General features: G+C 41.1%; 2 protein-coding genes across 2 annotated transcripts in view; both read right to left on the reverse strand.

The window, feature by feature from the left end:
- The window catches only part of COL19A1 (collagen type XIX alpha 1 chain), a 294,427-nt gene that overhangs the window by 80,442 nt on the left and 196,388 nt on the right, over positions 1–17,597 (reverse strand). Inside the window, exons 19-20 of the mRNA XM_089530985.1 lie at positions 13,975–14,019; positions 12,905–12,940 (exon numbers count right to left, since the gene is read on the reverse strand). Of these exons, the coding sequence (XP_089387111.1) occupies positions 12,905–12,940; positions 13,975–14,019 (81 nt within the window). The remainder of the gene's footprint in view (positions 1–12,904; positions 12,941–13,974; positions 14,020–17,597) is intronic.
- LOC149311392 (uncharacterized) lies at positions 10,841–12,111 on the reverse strand. The gene is made up of 3 exons (XM_089528560.1): positions 11,779–12,111; positions 11,556–11,666; positions 10,841–11,465 (listed from the first exon to the last, which is right to left on the reverse strand). The coding sequence occupies exons 1-3, from the start codon at positions 12,070–12,072 to the stop codon at positions 10,923–10,925; spliced, it is 948 nt and encodes a 315-aa protein (XP_089384686.1). The 5' UTR covers positions 12,073–12,111; the 3' UTR covers positions 10,841–10,922.

Raw genomic sequence — 17,597 nt, forward strand, 5'->3', positions numbered from 1 at the left:
CGTAAAAATACAAATCCCAGGATTTTATAGAATGGAGCTAAAGCACTTCATACTGTACTATTTGTACAATTTAGATGCACCCTTAGGTACAAGAGGGCAACATCTCATGCCTTACTTTATGTGAGGGGAAATGCTCTTCACTAACACAACGCCCACTAATACATACAACCTAATAGCTTCATTGTCAACAATATGGTCACTGATGAATATCCTCCATTAATGATGGCAGCTTTCTGCCAAAGATTCATGACCAAATCAAACACTCATGGTTCTAAGCTTGCCAGCATGGACAGTATATTAGATATTAAACAGTATATTGAATATTCAATAATATTCCTTCTGGGTTGCATGCAGTAGTGGGAGCAAGATCACCAGTTTCACTCCCAAATGTCCCAGACATGCACAGATGGATGTAAGTAGTAAAGGGTGGCACCTCTCGTCAAACTCATAAGCCCCGCCCACTGACAGGTGCCCCGCCCCGGAAGTCCCGCCTTAACAGGAAGTCCCGCCTTAACCGGATATCCGGCCTCCTGCCGGAAGTCCCGCCCTCCCCGGATATCCGGCCTTCTGCCGGAAGTCCTGCCCTCCCCGGATATCCGGCCACGCCCCCCGCTTGTGGCCCCACCCCAGCATGAAACCCCGCCTGTAGGTGGAGCGTCTGAAGGGACTCATGTGACCATGATGATTTAAAAGGGCCAATCAGAAGGTGGTTTTAGCAACGCTACAGGAAGCCTTTGGGCAAGCCCAGACATGTTCAGAGAAGACAACATGGAGTCAACCACCGCTATTCCAAGCTCTGGCGGTTTTTCCAGGCCATCTGCAGCAAGAAAAAAGCAACCTGCAAGGAAGGCCGCCCCTAGATTCACCTCTTTCCCCCCGCTACTGCCAGGACCTATGGGCTTTTCCAAACCCCCGGTACCCTTGCTTAAGGAAGGCTGGGCAGAATTTACGAAGCCTCTCTCGCTAACTCCTGCAGACCTGAAAACCCGTGCTGGTAAGAAAAAGACCACCGTGAAGGATTCCCCCGTGTTTGTTTTTTCAGCAGGCCAAGAGGCTGGGACTAAAACCATGAGCTCGCCGGACGGGAGTATAGATGGCCTTGATAATGGATCTGACCTAGAGTGTGATTGCGGTTGTGATCTGAAAGCACTTTTCCCGAAGAGGGAAAGACCTCTGATTTCTGATCCAGAAGAGCTAGATGGCAGTGTGTTTAGTAAAGCAGCCCCACAGAAGATTGAGAGCTCGGTGGGAGAGCCTGACACAGCTGGATCGGCTAACCAATCACTCCTTGATGACCTGATGGAGGCTGCCTTGGGGGACAACTCTGAAAAGACAGATGCAGGTTATGACAGCTTACCGGTAAGAGTTTTTTGTATTGAGTGGCTGTTTTTTTTTAAAGAAAGAGAGAGGTGGGGGGTGCATTGCATGCAGAGGTTTTTTTACTAAAAGATGTTTTAAATGTTTTTGCCAACAGGAGGCTGGTGTGCATGAAAGTGACGTGAAGAATCTTCAGTTCGGAAACTCTCAGAATGTAAACATATCCTGTGTTTCATGTGTTTCCTTCAAGCCTGAAGATTAGATATGCTCTGTGTAATTTGCAATAAAAATGGTTTGATCTATACCTGCGTGTTCATATTTACAGCAGCTGACAAAATGTCAGAACATGAAAAAATCCTAAAGAAAATATACTACGACCCTGAAGAAGTTGGAAGCTTTGGCGGTGTTCATCCCCTCTTTCTAGAGGCCAAAAAGCAGAACAAAACCATCCGGAAGGGGGAGGTTGTTGGATGGCTTTCCAAACAGGACAGTTATACACTACATAGGCCAGCCAGGGTCCGTTTTAAAAGAAACAAGACTGTTGTATCTAAAGTGGATTCTCAATGGCAGGCTGATTTAGTTGATATGCAACAATTTTCTAAGTATAATCGGGGTTACAAGTACATTTTAACCGTGATAGATATCCTTTCAAAATATGCCTGGGCTGTGGCTCTGAAGGATAAGTCAGGTAGAGAAGTGTCAGGAGCCTTTAATACTATTTTCTCAGAAAATAACAGAAAACCTGTTAAGTTACAGACAGATCGTGGCTCCGAGTTCTTAAACAAGCCTGTAAGTAGCCTTTTAAAACAACATGGGGTATATCACTTTGTCACCAATAATGAAGTTAAAGCTGCAGTTGTGGAGCGGTTTAACAGAACTTTAAAAACAAAAATGTGGAGGTACTTCACAGCCAATAACACCTTCACCTATATTGATGCCCTCCCATTGTTTATAAAAAGTTATAATCATAGTTTTCACCGTACTATCAAAGCAAGGCCTGTTGATGTCAATGATTCCAATGACCTAGCAGTGTGGAAAACAGTTTATGGGACCCCTGTCAAAAGAAAACAGGAAGTGCCAGTGCTCAGAAAAGGAGACCACGTTAGGATTTCTAAAAGCAAGGGAATATTTGCTAAGGGCTATGAACAGAATTTTACTACAGAGGTATTCATTGTGGACCATGTCATCAGAAAAGCAGAAAGGCCTGTGTTTCTTCTGAAAGATTATGATGGTGAAACTGTGGTTGGCAGCTTTTATCCTGAAGAATTACAAAAGATTAACACTGCAGAGGACCAGGTATACAGGATTGAGAAAATTCTAGCTACAAAAGGGAAGGGTAGAAAGAAGCATTACCTAGTGAAATGGCTAGGATGGCCAAGCAAATTCAACAGTTGGGTTCTTGCTTCTGAAGTTGGCAAACCTGTGTAATAGCTGCTGGTGAAGAGGTGGAACAATGGGGGATGGTAGCTTTTATGTTGTACTTCCAAGTAATGCCTGTGCAGATGTTTTTCCAGAGAACACGATCTCAAGTTTTACTATCTCTGTCGCAAGACCTCTGGAGCTTCCTGGGGAGTGGGAGGTAGGCCTGGCCGAGATACAGTACCCTCATAGTTGGAACACTGTAACTTCTGATGTGTGGTTTGAAATTGCAAACGGGAAAAGGCGGTGGCGTTACCTTCTACAACGGGGCTATTATTCAAGTATCCCTGAACTACTTGCACACATGAATAGCCTTATAAAAACACACAATGATCCCCCAGAAGTGGTTCTGCGGTATGACCAAGTGTCCAGAAAGGTTTGGCTTGAAACAGATGGCACATACACACTGATGGTTGGTGCAGAATTATCCTACATATTAGGGCTGTTTCCCAACCATCATGTCAAAATCCTGCCTTTCGCAGCAGACATCACTGGGGGTTTCACCAGTTTATATGTTTACACAGATATTGTGGAGCACCAGATAGTTGGGGACGTCTATGTGCCTTTGCTACGCTGCGTACCTGTGCAAGGACAGAATAATGAGCGTGTCAATATTTGTTATGACAAGCCTCACTACATTCCTGTAAGCAAGCACCATGTTGACACCATCACTGTTGAGATAAAGACAGATCAGAACAAAAAAGTCCCATTTCGCTTTGGAAAGGTGATTGTGAAGCTTCACTTCCGGCCCAGGAGAACTCTGCATCTTTAAAAAAAAAAAAAAATGGTGATCGTAAAATCATATGGGGACCCAGCCCTTTACAGAAATTATTACAGAGCCCAGGCTGGAAATGGCCTTCCTGGATATCAGGGTGTCCCCCAAATGTATGGGGCAGGGCTTGGTGGGATTTTCAGAGGCCTTTTTCGAAAAGCTGTACCGCTTTTAAGAAGAGGCCTGGACATTATTAAACCTCACGCAAAAACAGCTTTTCGTAATATTGCCAAAGATGTTGCTGGCAAGGTGACTGAGGCAGTTCTAAATAGAGTGACACCTCCAAATCTGCAAGAAGGATCGGGCCTGATGTACATTAAAAGAAGGAAGGGGTTAAAAAGAAAAGCATCACAGGCGAGGCTGACAGGCCCTCCCCACCCCCTTAAAAGAAAAGTCCCACAAGAAAAGAAAACTCAGAAGCGGAGAGCTGTGCGAAAGCGACAGAGGGCTCTGGCTAAGAGGGACATCTTTTAAACCAGCATCATGGCCTTTATCCATTGTGGCTCTGAAGAGTGCACTAAATCTGAATTAGATTTATTCCACATTGGGCCTACTCAGACCAGTATTGAGAGAAGTGTGTTTATTGAGGTTCCCCCACTGACTGCTCTTACAGAATCTGCCCCACTTGACTTTTTCATTGCCGGGAATGGTGAGGACTATATGGATCTGAACAACACGCTCCTCTATTTGACCTGTAAAATAGTGAATGAAGATGGGTCAAACCTTGCAGAAGATTCCAAGGTAGGGCTGGTGAATTATCCAATAGCCTCCATTTTCAGTCAGGTTGATATTACTATAGCAGATCGTCTCGTCAGCCAGAGTAATAACTGTTATCCTTACCGATCATTCATTGAATCTGTGTTAAACTACAGCGATGACACTCTAGCAACTCAATTTTCTGCAGGCCTGTTTTATAAAGATACAGCTGGAGAGCATGAATCAGCTGAGCTGGATGGGGATAATGAAGGTTTTGTTAAAAGAGCAGCCCTGACGGCTGCAAGTAGAAAGATAGACTTGCTGGGCCATCTCCATGCTGACCTGTTTTTTCAAGAAAAGCTTTTGCTAAATGGCGTTGATGTGAAAATTAAACTCACCCGCAACAAAGATGCTTTCTGCTTAATGAGCGATGCTGCAGACAGGCAGTACAAACTGCAAATTCTATCAGCCTCCCTTTTTGTCAAAAAGGTGAGGGTGTCCCCTGGTGTCCGCCTGGGACACGCCGAAGGACTGTTGACTTCCAATGCCAAATATCCTGTGGATCGTGTGAGTATGAAAGTGTTCAGCATCCCGAGAGGCAGCCGCGTCTCTAATCAGGAGAACCTGTTTCTGGGACAATTACCTAAACAGGTGGTTATAGGCCTGGTGGACAATGATGCCTTTAGCGGTATTTACAACAAAAATCCGTTTAACTTTAAACATTATGATATTAATTTTGCGGCCCTTTACCTGGATGGAGAACAGAATCCAATGAAACCGTTTCAGCCCGATTTTCAAGAGGGAAACTGTGTGCGAGAGTATATGAGTTTGGTACAAACGGCGGGCAAGCATATGAAAGACAGGTCTCTTTTAATTAACCGTGAAGAATATGCAAGAGGTTACACACTTTTTGCATTTGACCTGACTCCAGATCAAGAAGGAGGTGACCACTACTCTTTGATTAAAACTGGAAACCTGAGGGCAGAGCTGCGTTTTGCCAGGCCCCTGCCAACCACTGTCAATATGGTTGTTTATGGAGTTTTTGACAATGTGATAGAAATAAATCAACGAAGAAATGTCTTGTTTGATTATATGTAACATGGATAGCCTGCAGTTAACCCGCATACTGACTTCTGACCCCTATACTCGGAAGAGCTTCTATGGAGTCTTCCCCTGTGACATGCTCCCCAGAAAGAAGCTGCTGCAAAGGCCCCTGAGCTTGGTCATAAACACCCATCCTCACAACCTTCCAGGAGAACATTGGCTTGCTATATACTTGACAGAAGAAAAAAATGGCGAATTTTTTGACTCCTACGGACACCCTCCAGACCACCCTCTGTTTCCTAAAACAATCATGAATTTTTTAAGAAAAAATGGCTACAAAACTGTGTTTCAGGGTCATCCAGTACAAGCCCCAGACTCTGTGGTTTGTGGATATCATTGTGTGTTTTTTCTGCAACAGCGCGGCAAGGGCCTGACATTTAAAAATATTCAAGACCTATATTCTCACAATTTGGAAAAAAACGATGAGATGGTTGTACAGTTTGTGAAAAAGAAGAAGAACTTGCCCGGGCTTGTCTCAGACATGTTCCAGACTACTCAGGGATGTGTATCCTGTAATGAATTTCACCACCGCATTTCCTAATAAACACACCCCCTCAGAGGGTTTTATTAAAACATAATCTGTGTCCTGGCTTTTATTTTCATTTTAAAAAAACACTCACAGACTATCAAATAGTTTAAAAAGAAGACTTTTATTTCTATTTCTTTTTCTAAAAAATAGCGGCGTTATAAAGTGAGCCAGGTACAAGCAGCATGCCGTTGTTTTTTAAAAGATCTGTGTGACAGTACAGGTGTAAGTGACAAAGAATCTTCAGGGTTCTTTAAACGGTTCAAAAGTTCTCTATTGGCAGTGTTACCCACCACAGAAGTTGGAGCGTTTATTTCAGCCATGGCCCTCAAAAAAACATCCCAGCCTTTGGGGAGGCGTTTGGTTGGTAAAGCATGAGGCTGTATTATACTTTTGACTAAGTCCAATATATTAGATCCAGTTACAGATTCTCCTTTATACACAAAGACGCCCTTGTCATCCCACGAAGAAACATTTTTGTTTTGACTCATTTTGTTTAGTAACAATCTTGCATTATTTTTGTACCTGACAGGCAGATTGTCCAACACTTCTTGAATCATGCCATCAGGGGAGTTCATCACAACTTCTTCAGAAGGGGATTCGGGTAGAAACAGATTTAAACTTTGTTTCTCTGCCTCCTTCTGTTTTACATGAGTTAGATATTTTTGGAGTAAAGCATCATAACGTCTGGCTTTCTCATATTCAGTTAAGTCGGTCCTACGTAGAATTGCCTGCATTTCAGTATCTAAGGAAGAGATTGCTGTAGTTCTGATGTTTTCATCTTTAGAAGCTGGGCCCTTTAATTGTTCTAGCTGATGGCTGGGGACCAAATACATTTTTTCAGCATATTCCATCACTGTTTAGTTAAAAGGCCTGTTATTAGAGGAACTGCGAAACTTAGCAGTGGCCCCAAAAAACCCCCAGACTGCTTCACAAGGTACTTCTTTTTTCTCAGGGACAATTTACTGTTACCCAGAGTTTTAATAAGGGTGCGTCTTTTTTTTAATACACGCACCTGCTGTGGGGATAAAGGAATGTTGCCTTTTAAAGTATTGAGGGCTATTTCTGAAATGGCTGCAACAAGGTCATCCGAAGCTGAACACAAAATGGCCTTTCTTTGACGAGGAGGCACTGTAATAAGCAGTTTTAAAAGTGCCAAGTTTCTCTTTACGCGACTGGACATGTTTCCCCATGGAGGAGCAGACAACAACAGAGCCCTGGATTGTTAAAACCGGGCCCTTTTGTGGTGGGAATGGTTTTTCTTCATTATATATACCACAGGCAAATCTGGAGGGAAAAGGCAAGTTCTTAGCCTGTAAGAATCAGGGGTGTTAGCATTCAGATCCAGCACTAAATACCCATGAGGTTTGTTTGTAGCATCAGCAAACACCTCCATGAAGAAATTGACATTTCCCGGATACATCTGTCGAGCCAAAGTAGCAATTTGTAATTTGTCCCGAGGATTTTTAAAGAGCACCATATATTTAGCGTTAAGGCTGATGGTCCGGCTACTTTTTCCTTTGCAAAAAATATTTTGGGTAATGAAAAATACACTCAGATTCCTATGATGTACAAATTGGGTGAAAACCCGCTCAAGATCTCTATTTTCAGAACCATGAATCATCAAATCATCTATAACCAAAAGATTTACTTTATTGGGGGGTAACAGTTCATCATCATCAAATTTATCAGGCATCCCCTGTACAAACTGAATAATAGGGTATTTACATTGGAGTTCTTTGTACAAATGTTGCCAACAACTGTAACACCAGACAATATTTTCAGGCATTTCTGAGAACACACTACCAGCATGATCCAGCATATTTTTTATAAAAAACGTCTTCCCACAGCCACTAGGTCCAGCGAGAATAGCTGAGAATGGGTGTTGCCAGCGTGTTTCCATTTTAGTAGCCATAAGGAAGTGTCCTAAATCCTTCAGTAATGACCCTTTTATCAAAAACAACTTTTTGTGTTTTTTTGAGATTTCTAGTGTGAAGTGTCCAATGCTGCTTATTTCTTACAATACCTGGCTGCTGTACCACAATTTCATGAGGTGTGGAACCTTTCTTGTCTGAGACGTAGGAGAATACCAGGTCTTTGAGACTGTCAAAATTAATTTTTTCACAGTTAGCGCTGTTCAATGTAATCCCCTTGACCTTCATGCAGGCTGTGCCGTTAGACAACTTATAACCGTAGGTCTTAGGCCCTGCTGACACAAACTCTGTAATGGTCTGATCTGCAGGAACCTCACTTGTGAGATCCCCGAGAAAATCTCCGAGAGGAGGGTCCCACTCTCCTTCCCGACTCACAAATATGACACTTTACAAAAATTGGCCAATTCAACTCAGAAGCACGTGGAAGAAAAAATGGAACCCTTAATAACACAGTTGGAAATTCCAAATATTTCTCGTGCTTGTGAAATAATCCATTTAGTTATGAGGTCTCAATTTTCTGATGGAAAAATCAACTGGGGAAGAATTGTGATGACTCTCTTATTTGGAGGTTTTATTGCCAAAAAGCTGAAGACCAGAGGTGTGCCTCTCACAACAGGAAATGTACAGCAAATTACCAATTGCATTGCCGGCTATTTGATAATTGAGAAACACATCTGGATGAAGGAAAATGGCAGCTGGGTAAGTTTAACACATATTCTTTAGGAAACCCTATGGAACCAGTGATCAATTGAGAAAAATGTGTTGCCCTAACAGTTTTTTTCTTTTCATTATTTCAGGAAAACGGCTTAATAATGACGCATGAAGTTACACCCAGAAATATGAGAACAGCTGTTTTTAACCGTCTGTACAATATTTTATATCTAAAGTGGTTGTTATTTCCGGCATAAGCTCTTGTATGCTAATGTCCTATAACAAAGCTATCCACCCAATAAAATCTTTTGAAATTACCTAGTCACCATCAATTCCTAACCCCTACACACACACAAAGCAATGCTCAAAGCAATGGTAGTTAACAGGCTTATTTAAGAAAAACTGGCAAAAAAAAAAAAAGTTTTAAACAGAATAAAAAGATTTTCCAAATGGGCACTTATTTGAGAAAAACCAAAAAAAAGAGCTTTTAAAACAGGCACATTAGACAATTTAAAACCTAAAAAAGAACTTTTTGGGGGAAAATGGCAAAAAGAAGTTTTCCAAATAGGCTTATTTAACAATTAAATGAACTTTTAGCACCAACAAGCCAAAAGTTAACAATACAAAAGGCTGTAACTCTGCTGCGTATGAGTAATCAGCTCTTGACCATAAACCCATTAACACCTCTGGAGCTTTGTTTTCTACCCCCATCAAATCTTCCCACAAAGTCTCCAGAATACTCTTAAAAAAAAGCTTATAAAGCATTTTAAACCTTGTTTCACAAAAAGAGAGCTTTTTAAAATAATATTTGACAAAAATTTTTAAAAATGTACCAAGCACATGTTTTGCATGTGGAAACAGGGGCCAGACTTTTTAATACACATCTTTCTTAATCCCATCAAACATACCCAGCAGTAAGCAAAGCAAAGTTTTTTTAAAAAGGCTTCTAAAGCATTTTAAACCTTGTTTCATAAATACCAAAAAGAGCTTTGTTAAAAATATATATTTAACAAAAAAAAAAAAATTTAAAACAGTGCTGAGCACATGTTTCCAAGTGAAACCATTTGCCAGACATTTTAAAAACCCGTATATCCTAATCCACACATTTCTACTCTCAGTAAGCTTTGAAAAGTATTTTTTAAAAAGGCTTCTAAAACATTTGTAGCACATGTAAAATTTCTTTCTAACAGAACTACATGCTAACAATTAAAAACATTTAACAGGAAAATGCATAAATACCAATGTTTTTATGGCCCAAAGCCCCAGATTTTAGATGAAGTCCATGGAAAAAGAGAAAGCCGCATGTTATGCTTGTAATTTTAAAGCTGCTCAGTTTTCCCCCCCAAATTAATGGACATTCATCAAATATTTATTCTTTAGTGAGGGAAAAGGCCCACAACAGCCCATTTTGAATAAAGTTTAAAAATGGGGAAAAGGCAATAGTTATAAAGGCCTTCTTTTAAAAAACAATGCTATGGAATATACAGGAAAAAACTTACCAAGAACCACAGAGTCTCATAGGTATGGCAGCCAGAAAAGGACAGACCCCCTTCTCTGCAGAACTTTTATACGTCAGGTAACCAGTCTGTGATTGGCTCTTGAGACCTGCCCCCACCCACCCCTAAGAAAAAGGGTAGGTTGGATCTATCCCCCCTCCCCCAAAAGGTGGTCCTTGGAGGTGGATCTATGACCCAAAGGTGGTCCTTGGGGGTGGATCTATGTCCCTCCACCCCCCCTAAGGTGGTCCTTGGGGGTGGATCTATGACCCAAAGGTGGTCCTTGGGGGTGGATCTATGTCCCTCCATCCCCCTAAGGTGGCCCCCCACCCCTAAGGTGTACATGTTGCAGGGCACATAGCCATGTGGTAAGCCACCCCCCTCCCCTTTTCTCTTTTTAAAAAACTTTTTGCAGAGGGCCCCACCAGGGAAATATAGTGTCTGTTTAAAACTTCAACCATGCTTTTTGTTTCTGTGTTTAGGAGACATTGGGAGGGGGCCTTGGGGGGTTGCAAAAAATGATTTTCAACCCTCTACATTATTTAAGAGCCACCCTGATTTCTGCTTTTTGTTTGAAGTGGGGGGGGGGGGTTGGAGAGGTAGCTGTACAGCTTAATTGTAAGAATCTCTCCTTTGCTTTATTTCTGTTTTTAGGCTAAGGAGGGTCAGGAAGTTTGGAGGGTTTCTGTAAGAAGGCTTCCCCCCACCCCCTCTTCATTGTTTAATTTAAAGAGCCATCTCCACCCTCCACCCCTCCATTTTGTATCCCCCACACCACCAAAGCCTCATGTTTTCTAGGGAGATTGAGTGGTGCATGAATACTGATACCCCCCCCCCCCATTGTAAATACTCATTATGAGCCAGCTCTAGAGTAGTCACTTTTTTGAAAAGAAAATCACAAACACCTTTTTAAAATAAACTCTTTTTTATTTTATAACCTTTTAACAAACATTTTTAAAAAAATATCAAAGCAGCCAACAGTTTTCAAACAAACTTCTAGTCAGTCTTTATGGATCAGATGGTCTGTTAATAGTTGTTAGAAATGTTTTATAAGATCTATTTTTAATCACTTTTAACACATGCTCCAAAATAGGCTTATCCCTGGGTTTCAAAATGTTATTTAATTCCTTCAGTGAATTTTCAGATCTCTCTACTTTAGTTACAAGTTGCAAGATTTGGTCTACAGTCTCATTTGTTATCAATAGGCCATTGAAACTGTAAGCTACAAGAATATATACGTGTAACACGTTTTTAAAATCTATTTGCCCACATAACCAGCTCAGTTTTCTACACAGATAACGTTTTGACCACAACAGACAGTCATGGGAATTTTGAGCAGGGGCAGAGATTACACAGCCAACACAGGATTCATAGCGATATTGCTGCAAACAATGGGTGATGATTCCATAACACACAGCTCTGATTGTTGACCGCATGAGAACTTTCAATTCTCTGGGAGAAAAATTTAATGGTTCTTTTGGAACATCTAGTCCAAGAATTTTAGCCATGACCACAGGGCTAGGTTGAGCTGTAGACATCTCGACGAAATCCTAAAAAAGAAAAAAGATAGATTACCTTTAAAATGCATTTTTAAAACACACACACTTAATACCAAAATCCCCTTCTAAAAGATGACTTACTGGAATATCATTCCAGCCAATGCTTGCAAACCTCCACAGAGCTATAGGTAATGTGTTGCCTCCACATGCTTCAGCACACTTCTCTGCAGAACTGCTACTGGCCTGAGGTTGCTAAAATATAAAGAAAATAGTCTTTTTTTTGTTTTTTTAGAGGAGAGGTGGGGAGCCGACTTTGTAAGGCTAGTCAAAACCCTTTAAAAATAAAAAAAACCCACTTTTTTACCTGCATTACAGCTGGTTCTGCTGAAACGGCATCCACCAGGCGGTTCCATGCTTTGCAAATCTCATCAGCTTCTTCGCTAGCCAGGTCAGCATAGGTAGAAAGCCCATCATCTGAACTATTGCTAGGATAACGCTTTCTGCTTTTTGGCTTCACATCCCCTGTTTCTTGCTCTGTAGAGTTTGCAGAAGTAGTGGGGGCCTCCATGTTGTCTTCTCTGAACATGTCTGGGCTTGCCCAAAGGCTTCCTGTAGCGTTGCTAAAACCGTCTTCTGATTGGCCCTTTTGAATCATCATGGTCACATGAGTCCCTTCAGACGCTCCACCTACAGGCGGGGTTTCATGCTGGGGTGGGGCCACAAGCGGGGGGCGTGGCCGGATATCCGGGGAGGGCAGGACTTCCGGCAGAAGGCCGGATATCCGGGGAGGGCGGGACTTCCGGCAGGAGGCCGGATATCTGGTTAAGGCGGGACTTCCTGTTAAGGCGGGACTTCCGGGGCGGGGCACCTGTCAGTGGGCGGGGCTTATGAGTTTGACGAGAGGTGCCACCCTTTACTACTGATGTAACATTTACCAGTGATCTGTACACTAAAATGCAATGCACATAGCCTGAAATCATGGGAACAAGAGCCTACATAAAATTTGTGAATAAACTTCATGACTGAAATACATATGCATAGGGTCTATACAATTGTTTCATATATCTCTATGGAAGATCAGGAAGTAGAGCAGATGGGAAGATACCCCCCCCCCGCAAGTAACTTTTCACTGAAAGAAGACTGTTTTAACTATATTCTACCATAATGCTACTTGCAATCAAGGATGGAGAATGTGTAGCCCTCCACATATGGTTGGATTGCAGCTCCCATTTTCCTTCACTATTGGTCATGCTGGCTAAGGTTTATGACAGAGTAGTCCAACAATAAATGGAAGGCCACACATTCTCCTCCCTTGCTGTAAATCAATCACCTCAATATGGAAGTAAAATACTGCTAATGATCCAAAATGCATATTTTAAAGGGAAACATGACTGAATTTATTCAGACCTATTTAAAGTAACCAACATATGTAGAAAAATGAGAATATTCAATGGAATAAGATAATAATTACAGATTTCAGATGTACTTACTGGATCCCCTTTTTCGCCTTTCTCAAAATGCTCTCCCTAGGACAGAGTTTTAAAAATCTTAGTTTTTATGTGGATATTCAAAATCAAGTGTTGGCAAGTGTAAAATGCTGCAACTGGCAAGGTATGAGCTAATAGTCAAAGCATGTTTAAACATTATGTTGGCTTCATGAAACGTAATTGAGCGCAGAACAAAATGCTGTAATCCAAAGCAGCAGCAGACAAAGAATTCTGAAGATACAATACTATCCATGCATAAACTATACCTGTAGAATACATGATACACTTAAACAATATGATAGGATTTAGCTGAGCTATACCTTACAGTATTTAATTATTTCAGTGTTTCAGTAGAAGAATTCAGGACACAGAAGTGTTCCATCAATGGTATATAAAGTCAGCCCATGAATTTATTGGTGGCAACTTTAAACTTTCCTGATTTGGGAACAAGGCCCACTGATTCAGTGAGACTTACTTTTGACTAATCATGTTTTCAACTATGTTTAGCTTGTGTGATTAATGGTATAAACCAAATGGTGCCTTTCTGGAGCTATGCAGCTTTGTCTTCAACATACTTATTCAGTTTAATTCACTGCAACCCATTTTGAATGTGTGAGACAGGTTTAGGCCTTCAATTTTAAATTTTACTATTGAACAGACTGCTAGAAGTCCCATTCTGAGGTTACCTCAGTAGCTCTCAAGACATTTTGGAAACTCAAACTCATGTACAAGACTATCAGTGCAACGATTTGCTCTGCAGGCATCTCTCCTATTCCTGTGAGGGCCAATTTCATGGGGAAAGCATGTCCTCAGCATTTTTCTCCTTGAATCAGCACTCTGTTCTATGGAACACTCAGTCTTTCAGGTCAGTAAGAACAACACCACAAAAGCTGTTACAAGTCGTGGGCCTGAAGCCAAGGAGTATATTCTTCCATGTCTGTCTTCCTTTTATTTGAACTTCAACTTTAAAGATTTGGATCAGTCAGTGCAAATCATGTTTAATTCGTATTAATTACATCCAATCAACCAAATACCAACCATGTTCAAACCCCTGGGCAAAGGTCATTACTTACCTTTCCACCTTTTCCACCTTTTGAGCCAATTTCTTCATGATGACTCTTTTGAGAAAAATAAATTTGACATTCAGTTGTCTCTCCTTTGTTATTATGACAGGTAATGAAATACTTATGCAGTCATTGTGACTACTTATTACTTTTCTTTCTATAACAACAACAGTGAAAGGTCTGGAAACCATGAGGAGCAGCTTAGAGAGCCGAGTGTGTTTAAACTGGAGAAGAGAAGATTAAGGGGTGACGTGATAGCTATGTTAAAATATTTGAAAGGATGTCATATGGAAGAAGGTGCTAACTTGCTTTTTTCTTCCCTAGAGGATAGGACACGGAACAATGGATTCAAGCTACAGGAAAAGAGATTCCACCTAAACATTAGAAAGAACTTCATGATGGTAAAAACTTTTCAACAGTGGAACATGCTGCCTCAAAGAGTGGCGAAGTCTGGAGGTTTTTAAACATAAGTGGATGGCCATCTGTCAGAAGTGCTTTGACTGTGTATTCCTGCATGGCAGCCGGTTGGATTGGATGGGCCTTGTGGTGTCCTACAACTCTATGAGTCTATATAGCATGGACTTGCCAGATCAGACCCTCCCAGCCACTGTCCTAGGGATGACCCTCTGGCAGTGTCATTTTTGTTATTTATATTTATATCCAGCCTTTCCTCTAATGAGATCAGAATGGTGTCTAGGGTCCCCAGGTCTCAGAGACTGGCACCTCTTATCTATTCATCAGGGTGACATGGAAGAATCTCAGGGTAAGAACACTGTTTTGGAAAGTGTGTGTATCTATATTTTCCTTATTACTTATACTTGGTGGGTTTTCTTATTTGGACTGAATACTCGGTTCAAGTGTGGTTGATCCTCAATATATAGTGTTTCCGCATTTCTTCTTTACAACAACCCTCTGAGGAAGGCTAAGCAGAGACAGTGACCAGCCCAAGCTCACTCAGTGGATTTTATAACTGAAATCCCTGCTGCTTTTAGAACTGAATAAAGATTTGGACCTACAAACTTTATTTTAAATGCAATAGAGAACAACTGTATTAGAATATATGTATGCACATGACTGAAACACATGGAGAGTATTTACAGTACAACTCCAATGATTTCTTTTGAAGGGTATGTATAATTTTAATTTGGGACATTGTGGCTTAGTGGTTAAGTTGCTGACGCTGACCATTTCAAGATCAGCAGGTCGGCAGTTCAAGGCCCAAGTGCTGAGTGATGCCGTAAGCTCTGGTCATTAATTCCAGGTTCTGCCAACCTAGCAGTCTGAAAGCACACAAAAGCACAAGTAGATAAATAGGTACCACTTTGGTTGGAAGGTAACAGCATTCTGTGCAGTCATGCTGGCCACATGATGGCAGAGTCGTCTTTGACAATGCTGGCTCTTTGGCTTAATAACGGAGATGAGAACCATCCCCTACAGTCAAACATGACTTGACAACCTTGTCAAAGGGGAAATCTTAACCTTCTATCTTTATAATTCTGATATGAAAAATAAGGTATTTCTATGTTATCATTAATTAAGTGTTGTCTTGTCTTTTAAATACTTATAATATATGTATATTTGTATTTGTTTCTAGCCCCTGAACAAGGCTTTTTCTCACTAAGGCTGAAACGCATCAGACTTTTTCAAATAAATATGGAATAAACAGTTGACCTTACTCAGCGTATGAGGAACTTCTGTCCTCACTGTTTTCTCCAGTAAATTCAAAGTAGTAATAATAATAGTATAGTTTATTTATATCTCCTGCCTCTCCCATGGATCGAGGCGGGATTACAACCTTAAAAGACATTTAGTACAATTTACAATCAATACAACAATAAAATACTAACACTGAATTTATCAAGAATTCCTATTAGTTCTCTAAAAATTACAATTCGTCCATTAGCCAACAATCAGAGTCAAGGAAGAGCAGTCGTCATAACCTTTTTATATGGAATTCAGTGGATAAGCCCGCCGGAAGAGATCCGTTTTGAGTGCCTTTTTAAAGGCCTCTAAGGTAGTAATGAAACGGATCTCTTCTGGTAGGTCATTCCATAGCATTTATAGTTCCTGTCTCCACATTTCATCCTCACAACAACCCTCTGGAGAAGGATAAGCAAGGAGTATGACTAGCCCAAGCTCCTTCAGTGAGTTTCAAAGCTCAGTGCAGTCACTTGAAAATGAGTTCCTTGTCCAACACCCTCACCACTACATTATACTAACTCTTGTTTGAAACACCCTCTTGTATTTGCTGTACTGCAGGGAAAAAACAACTCTTGCTTCAGTGTGAACTTTAAGCAGGAAGGGAATAAGACATATTTGAGTTTGTGATAACTACACCCTGCCCTCACTACCTTATTGCTTTGGCCCAGAGAGCCCAAACAAATGTATCAGGCAGACAAAGAATCAAAGACACTGCTACTGAGGAGGAAAAAGAGACAACAGTAGCAATAAGAGGAGGGTCAGTTGCCCTGACCTTTGGCTCAAGCCAAGAGGGAAGGAAAAGTAGGAGAGCACAGCCCACACACCTCTTCCTGAGCAATGTATACTGTCAACTTCAGATGAGAAGGGGAGAATACAAGAGATTTAAGGTGTCTCTAAGGTGGCCACCTACCATTCAGGCTTTGAAGCAGGCTGGCTTGTACACTGTAGCATGTACAAATAAAAGGGACATTAAAAAAAACCCAGGTTTTTTTTTAAAAAAAAGAGTTCTACTTTGCATATGATAGCAGAACTAGAAGAAATAATTGATTCCTCTTAATGTTACATAGATAGACTTCCATTTGCTCATTTGTCTTCTTCTCCCTGCCTCATTTATAGCCTTCAGCTGAACTGCAGAAGCTGCTCTAATCCTCTGGAGAAGATCTGAACTGGATGCTGCATGAGGAAAAGGAAATCTATTCGATCAGCAGTGTATTGTCCTCTGGAGGATGGACACAGCTAAATAGAATTCAGTGTGACTTGGAGATTGTTTACACTATTATTTAAAAATCTCACTCACTTCAAATTGTTGGCAATCTGGACACATGATGTTCTGACCAATTTGTGATGAGTGAGGGTCTTTTAGGCACTGAGGGCTTTAATCTACAGAAAAAATAGCTCAATTTTCTCTGGATTTTCCTGGAAAATTCAGATGAATAGATGTGTGACTGGCAGATTCAAATGCGCGTTGGAGGGAAGATTTTGTACTGGTTGGGATGGAACAGACAGGGTTCAGCAGTCCCATGATAATTCCTACCAGAAGTGACAATTCTCTAGACAGGAAGTTTGAGCATCTTGTTCACCATTTTTAAAGGATGCTGAATTTGGGCAGATAACTGGGTATCAGTATAGCTGTTTGGTAGATTTTTATACAGTGGGCCATTGGTATGTGCTGGGGTTTGGTTCCAGGACCCCCTTGTGGATACTAAAATCTGTGAATGCCCAAGCCCATTAAATACAATGGTATAGAAATATGGTGTCTCTAATATAAAATGGCAAAATCAAGGTTTGCTTTTGGGAATGTATATATTTTTAAAAAATATTTTCAAGGCTATGGAGGGCTGACTGTACTTGTATCTGCACACTTCCGATTAACTGCTTGGCTTAGCTTTAGTTTCAGCCAAAGGCCAGTCCTCCTGTGGTAAAAAAGGAGA

The sequence above is a fragment of the Sceloporus occidentalis genome, unplaced genomic scaffold (assembly GCF_023333645.1).
Source record: "Sceloporus occidentalis isolate IW3139 unplaced genomic scaffold, rSceOcc1.0.p SCAF_6, whole genome shotgun sequence".
NCBI classification, from domain to species: domain Eukaryota; kingdom Metazoa; phylum Chordata; class Lepidosauria; order Squamata; family Phrynosomatidae; genus Sceloporus; species Sceloporus occidentalis.